The 7,650-nt window shown below is 44.8% G+C and overlaps 1 protein-coding gene across 1 annotated transcript in view; it reads right to left on the bottom strand.

Moving 5' to 3' along the window:
* Positions 1 to 979: 979 nt before the first annotated feature.
* Positions 980 to 7,650, bottom strand: part of ripk4 (receptor-interacting serine-threonine kinase 4) — a 48,865-nt gene continuing 42,194 nt past the window's right edge. Inside the window, exon 8 of the mRNA XM_041212054.1 lies at positions 980 to 4,708. Within this exon, the coding sequence (XP_041067988.1) occupies positions 3,504 to 4,708 (1,205 nt within the window). The 3' untranslated portion in view covers positions 980 to 3,503. The remainder of the gene's footprint in view (positions 4,709 to 7,650) is intronic.

The raw sequence follows: 7,650 nt of genomic DNA, 5'->3' as shown, positions 1-7,650 counted from the left end.
CACTCTTTTAAAACCCCCTGCACCTTCTCATTAAAACCACTGCCAGCCATTACTTGTACTTTTCCTGATCATTCCCTGTCAGGGAGATATGATAATGTTATTGGAATTTATTGGAAAATAGTGGTATCTGTGTCTGTGTGTCTGTGTGTGTGTGTGTGTGTGTGTGTGTGTGAGAGACTTAGTTGAATTAAAGGCAGCTGGTCTAGAAGCTTTGATGCAACAAAAGATAATTAATTATGGAAATAATTAAGTTGCAAATCAATCCTAAGAATTATATTTGAAATGAATAATGACATTGTGTAACCAACTCCTGTTTATTAAGAAATGAATTGGGGTGGGTGGGTGGTGCTCAGATGATGTCACTTCCAGGTTCGGCAGCTTTGATGATGCCTCTTGCAAACGCAGCCAATTATATTTCGCCAACCAAACTTTATTCCTTAAAGCCATCAGGTTTATATAGCTCCAAATGTAGCGCGCTTAGTGGCCATTCTTCAAGTAAGTGCCAATACAACGAAAGTCAGGCAGCTCTTTTGAGCTTGGAGGCCACCTTAGCCAAGCTTAACCCGAGAACTTCAACTGAGAACACGTGATCAGAAGTGGGAATCTCCACCCATATTTCCTCTTTCCCTCACCTGTTGGAGCTGTGGCCAGTGTCTCCCTCCTGCCCGCACCACCGACCCCTCTCCTCCCCACCACCCTCCAAATGGAAGCCTGGGTGAAATGCTAACCCAAGACCGATCCATTCTGGGAGTGCCCCTCAGCAAAATACTGGAGATGCTGGGAATCCTAAGTAAAACCAGAAAGTGCTGGAAAAACTCAGCAGGGCTAGCAGCATCTGTGGAGAAACAGCGTTAGCCTTTCAGGTTGTGACCGTTCTGGTAGCTTCCCATTTGGCTTCACCCACTTTGGCACAAAGTATCATTGCAGTGCCCTGGTGGCAAACAGGTGGGGGAAAAAAAAAGAAATCGCAATACTTAAATATGGACAACAAGAATGTTTTTTTTTATTAGTGATATAACAATGTTAGTTACAATGAGATTCAGTAATCTATGACAGTACAAAGCAAACATTGCTACTTATGAGATGTACTAAAGCGTACATATTTCCAATAATCGCATAGCAATTTAGGTAAATGAAAACTTAAAAAGGAAAATCAACACTACCACCTGAGACACATTAAAACGCTATACTTGATGGCCCATACATTGACGTGTTGAATTACTGTTTACACCTCAATAAAGGACCCTTTCTAACCAGCTAATCTCCAACAACACTGGTAAGTGAGAAATAGGAAATATTCAGTACTTCACTTACGGTGTTTGATGCCTACATACAGTAAGAGTTTTCGAAACAAGCGCCAGCCAAAGAGACGACCAGCGGCTGTGACCAAAGGAGATTCCCTCTCATTTGCTCATGCTAGTACATAATACTTTTAATTATCACTCATATCGAAATATTCTGCAGTTCACCATTAAAAAGGCAGTGATGTCTTTTCAACAGGGTTTTGGAACAGGCCAACTTCTTAATATTGATTGCAGAGCAGGGTAATTGTGTAAAGAGACCAGCATTACACCATGTGATCTACACCATCTTACTCTGCTGCTAAGGAGGGGCAGTATTTACCTGTGGGGTTTTTGTGGGGTGGGAGGGGGCTTGTCCCTTTAAGGCAACAAAGTCAGATTGGTGTAAACATTCCACAGGTTAATTGTTGATGAGAAATATTTACAAATTGCCAGCTCAGAGGAAAACTATGGCTGGGGTTTTCCGGACCTGCTGTGTCTGGAGCTGCCGTTGGAGAGTCGGCAAAGTTTGTGTATGCATTTGAAACTTTTACATCTATTGTGCCGCACTGGCCACTGGGGAAGTCTGAACTGATGCAAGTGCAATCTCTTACATCCTCAATTTTTGCAGAACACTAATCATTTTTAATGAGGCATTTCCTTCTTCCACAAAATTTTATCCTTAATGCTGTGACTGGGGTATAGTTCCACAGGGCATGTAGCATTCCAAGTAGTCATTATGTGTAAAGCCTGGGACAGAAAAATGTGGGCCTGTTGAGGGCGTCATATCCAAGGCTAACCCTGTCCTCACTCAGTGCCACTCAATGTCCATCCACACTTCCTAGTGAGGGTCACACAGAAAGGCTCAGCCAAGACAACCTAGTCTGCTTTCTCCCCATTCCTTGAGTTAAGGGGACCAATTGTACCAACCCCCATTGCTCTACCTAATAGATACTCTTAAAGAGCCATTAATGCAAAATAAAAACGGAGAGCTTTTTGCCTCATTCAATTTTTAGAAAAGGTTTCTTTTAAAAGGGTATCTGTACACTAATGGTGTGCCAAGAAAAACGCAAGCTAACTACTTTACTCGGGTAGTGGTATTGCCAAAATCTGCACAGGGCCCCTGCTTAGATATCATTTCCTTTCTAACACTTATGAAATATATAATTGCATTACTTGCAAGCAAAAATGCCAAATGTCATTAAAAGGCAAAGATTGAAACTGAATTGTACACAGCCATCAAGGTCAGTAATGCAGTACTGGCAAATATGACATTTGAATTCATGACCCCTTGGCAATAATGTAGGTTTCATAATTGAAGGCCTTTAGATACAATAAACTTGCTTGTTACATAAGAATTGGTCTATTGAATATAAATCGCTTCTCATATGCACATAAGTAATTTCCTTACAATATAAGGAGATAAAACTTAATCAAATTGCATTAAGACTCAGTAAAGCAAGTTTCCGCATAGCAGGGTCAAGCACAACAATGCTACAGCTAAGAAATAACAACTCTAGAGTAAGTGTGAGATAATGGAGGGATGACATCCTTCAATGCCTCTCTGCTACACAGCATGTGGGAGGTTACCAATCAAACGTTGTTTTGCACTTTTGCTTCAAAAGGTTGGTTTCAACCTCCTCACTTATTCATAATCATAAAATAGTGTAGAACAGAAGGAGGTCATTTGTTCCATCAAGTCTACAATGGTTTTTTTTTCCACTGAAGGCAAATCAAACACAAAATGAATCTGACAGTTTTGTTGTCTGGCATGAAGGTAACGTTTCTTATGGCACAAATCATGAAACACAGTGGTATAGCCAAGCAATTGCTCATTAGCGTTTTGAAAGTGTTTTTTTTAAAAAGTGATTCTACCATGTAATATTGTCTTCGAAGCAGTTATCATGAGCAACAGGTATTTAATGATTAAACGTAGAGGGGTTTAGCAATGCTGAGGCACACTCTACATTTCGAAGCTTTGAAATACAAGTAGGAATCACCTCCTACACAAGTTCAAGACACTGATGGAAATTCCTCAGGTAATTTCTGTCCACACCCATTAAACTAGGCAGTTCCATTAAATAGAGGATTAAAAAAAAACCAAGAAAACCAAACAAACAAAGCCTTCAGTTCCAGCAATTCTCCGCCTCAAGAAATCTTGTGCAATAACTCAGCAGGCTTCGAGGTTTTTTCTCGTTGTCAACAATCCCAGTTTTCGCCACCTTACAAAATTTCTGTGTCCGAGTCTGTCAGGTGCTGAAGGGCATCAATGACTAAGCTGTTGCCAGTTTCTTGAGCCAGGCTTAACGGAGTCTGAAATTTTTTGTTGTGCAAATTAACATCAGCGCCATGAGCAAGGAGGATCTCAACACATTTCAGATGTCCGCACTTTGCTGCCAGATGCAGAGGTGTGAGCCCTTCGTCATCTGCGATGTTGATATCATCTGTGCTGCCGAGAAGCTCCCTTACCACTTCACTGTGCCCTTTACCTGCAGCGAGGTGGAGGGCTGTTCTCTGAAGGGAATCCCTGACCTCAGCATTGGCATGCTCTTCGATCAACATTTTCAGAGTCTGCAGATGACCACGGCTAGAGGCGAGGTGAAGCGAGGTCCAGCTTTCCCCCGTCAGTGCGTTGATATCCACGCCGTGCTTGATGAGGAGCCTGGAGGTGCTAGTGTGCCCAGCTTCAGCGGCCAGGTGAAGAGGCGTCTGCTGGCTCGAGGTCTTCCTGTTCACAGTGCTCTTGAATTCCAAAAGGATACGAGCTGCTCTGTAGTGCCCCCTCTGGGCTGCTAGATGCAGTGGCGTTCTTCCATCGGCAGTCAGCACATCCCCACTAGCCTCAGCCTGCTTGATAAGCAGCTTTGTGATGGTGTGATGGCCTTGCCATGCAGCAAAATGTAAAGGTGTCCAGTTATCCTTCCCTTTGGCTTGAGCATTAGCTCCCCGGCTCAAAAGAACACGGACTACATTTTCATGGCTGTGTTGGCAAGCGACATGCAGTGCTGTCCGGCCTTCGAAGTCCACCTCGTTTGTTGAAGCATTCCTGTCCAACAGTAACCTTGAAAGGGTTTCTTCGCCACTCTGTGCTGCAAAGTGGAGTGGAGTCCACTGATCTTCATCCTTGGCGTTTATATTCACCTTTTTCCCTAGAAGCAGCTCGGCAATGATCTTTAAGTTCTTCTCAGCGGCCAGGTGAAGTGGCGTGGAGCCCCGCTTGTTTGGAATGTTAGGGTTGGCGTTGTACAAAAGCAACAACCGGACAGCTTCCTCGTTGCCCAGTTGAACAGCATAGTGGAGGAGGCTCATGCCATCATCCAGGATCAAGTCCACATCTTGTGGCTGCAGGAGCTTCATCAACTTTCCAACATCTCCTGACATCATGGCTTCATAGAGTTTCTTCTTTGGTATATCCGAGACTGATTGTTCTGGGAGAAAAAGAGAGAAAAAGACAATCAATTCTTGCACTTCATGCAAGGAAATAAAAAGCGTACAGATAAAGTGTTTAAATAACAAGAGGATAAATGTGCCATTCACTGACCAAGTATGCACAGAGAAGTTGAGCAATTCCATTCAAGGCAGCTACATAGTGATAACGGACAGAGTTTAACTTGTGGCAGGATTCTCCAACCCACCACCAAGTCAGTGGGGAACTCACCTACCCCCCCACCCCGTCGCCTGAATGGTTGCTTCCACACAGCCAGTTAACAATGATTGGCTGGAGGCAGACTTACTGCCTCCATGTGGAGAGGAGACCTTGCCTCAGAGCTGCTAGCCATCTGATTGGCTGACAGCTCTCTAGTCCCAGCAGAGGCACCAGGAGTGCTGGCCACTACTGGGACTGCATCCATGCCCGGTGAAGATGATCTCAGCACAGCCGGGACAGGAGTCCCTTGGTGGGAATTGGCTGGTGGCAGTAGGGTTGGGAGGGGGAAAGTGAGGGACGGTATGCAAAGGCCATGGAGGACAAGGCCCATGAAGGGATAATCCCTCCTTCCCACCCCAGGCCCAAGCAGGCTACTTTGCTGGACATTCTCCCTCCATGTTCCCTAACTCCTCTCTCTGACTGAGAGAGAGAGAGAGAGAGAGAGACCGGGGCAGGAAATGGCCATTTAAATGCCTGAACTGGGGCGAGGGTGGGCAGGCCGACCTAGGCCTCTCCTGCCATCTGTAAAATTATGGCAAGATTGGGGGACTGGTGGTTAGGCAGCAGGAAAGACATAGACATAGGGTTACAGAGGACAGAAACAGGCCCTTCGGCCCATCGTGTCTGTGCTGGCCATCAAGCACCTATCTAGTTTAATCCCATTTTCCAGCACTTGGCCCCTAGCCCTGTATGCTTTGGTGTTACAAGTGCTCATCTAAATACTTTTTAAATGTTGTGAGGGTTCCTACCTCTACCACCCACTCCAGGCAGTGTGCTCCAAATTCCAACCACCCTCTTGGTAAAAATGTTTTTCCTCAAATCCCCTCTAAACTTCCTGCCCCTTACCTTAAATCTATGCCGCCTAGTTATTGACACCTCCCACTAAGGGGAAAAGTTTCTTCCAAACTACCCTATCTATGCCCCTCATAATTTTGCATACCTCTATCAGGTCCCCCTTTAGCCTTCTCTGCTCTAAGGAACACAACCCCAGCCTATCCAGTCCCTCCTCATAGCTGAAACGCTCCAGCCCAGGCAACATCCTAGTGAGTCTCCTCTACACCCTCTCCAGTGCAATCGCATCCTTCCTATAGTGTGGTGACCAGAACGGCACACAGTACTCCAGCTGTGGCCTAGCTAGCTTTTTATACAGTTCCAAAATAACCTCCCTGCTCTTATATTCTATGCTTCAGCTAATAAAGGCAAGTATCCCATTTGGCCTCTTAACTACCTTATCTACCTGTGCTGCTGCCTTCAGGGATCTATGGCCATGTAGACCAAGGTCCCTCTGATCCTCTGCACTTCCTAGGGCCCTACCATTCATTGTGTATTCCCTTGCCATGTTAGGCCTCCCAAAATGCATCAACTCACACTTCTCAGGATTGAATTCTATTTGCCACTGCTCTGCCCATCTTACCAGCACATCTGTTTCGTCCTGTAATCTAAGGCTTTCCTCCTCAATAGAACATAAGAACTAAGAGGAGTAGGCAATTCAGCCCCTCGAGCCTGCCCCGCCATTCATTACGATCACGGCTGATCTAATTTCGGCCTCAACTCCAATTTCCCGCCCTCTCCCCACAACCTTTCAACCCGTTACTCATTAAAAATCTATTTCCTCCTTAAATTTATTCAGCATCCCGACATCCACTGCACTCTGAGGTAGTGAATTCCACGGATTCACAACCCTTTGAGAAAAGTAATTCCTCCTCATCTCCGTTTAAATCTATCACCCCTTGGCCTAAAACTATGGCCTCTTGTTCTAGAATGCCCCAGAAGGGGGCAACCATGTCTACTTTGTCTATCCCCTTTAGCATCTTATATACCTCAATTAGATCTCCTCTCATACTTCACTATTCACTCCTCTCATCCTTCATTATTTACACCCCAGTAATTTTCGTGTCATCTGTGAACTTACTGATCACACCTCCTATATTCACATCTAAATCATTAATGTACTCTACAAACAGCACCGATCCCTGCGGTGATCCCTGAATGGTACACCATTCATCAAAGATTTCCAATCGCAAAAATAACTTTCAATCATCACCCTTTGCCTCCAGCCACTAAGCCAATTTTGGATCTAATGTGCCAAATTGCCCTGGATCCCAGGGGCTATTACCTTCTTGACCATTGTCCCATGTGGGACATTGTCAAAAGTCTTACTAAAGTCAATGTAGACTACATCAACTGCACTAACCTCATCTAGACAACTAGTCACCTCCTCGAAAAGCTCAATAAAATTTGTTAGATATGATCTCCCCCTGACAAAGCCATGCTGACTTATCCCTGATTAATCCCTGCCTCTTCAAGTGGAGATTAACCCTGTCTCTCAGAACTTTTTTCAAATAGTTTCCCTACCACTGATGTTAGAAATTCACAGGTTTTTATGGGCCCACCAATGGAGTCCGTAAAATTCTGTCCATGATCTAATACATTGAACTTGCAGTTTAGCTATTGAGTATTATCAAAATAGCCCCTCACCATAGTTTCAACTGCATGAAGCCAATGAACCTCCTGACTCTCCAAAGCCTGTCCATCATCTACAAGGCACAAGTCAGGAATGTGATGGAATACACTCCACTTGCCTGGATGAGTGCAGCTCCAACACTCAAGAAGGTCAACACCATCCAGAACAAAGCAGCCCGCTCGTTAGGCAACCCATCCACCACCTTCAAATTCATTCCCTCCACCACCGACGCACAGTGACAGCAGTGTGTACCATCTACA

Source organism: Carcharodon carcharias, chromosome 18, assembly GCF_017639515.1.
Source record: "Carcharodon carcharias isolate sCarCar2 chromosome 18, sCarCar2.pri, whole genome shotgun sequence".
NCBI classification, from domain to species: Eukaryota; Metazoa; Chordata; class Chondrichthyes; order Lamniformes; family Lamnidae; genus Carcharodon; species Carcharodon carcharias.
Note: the sequence above shows the minus strand (reverse complement) of the source record. Positions and strands in the feature narration are given on the sequence as shown.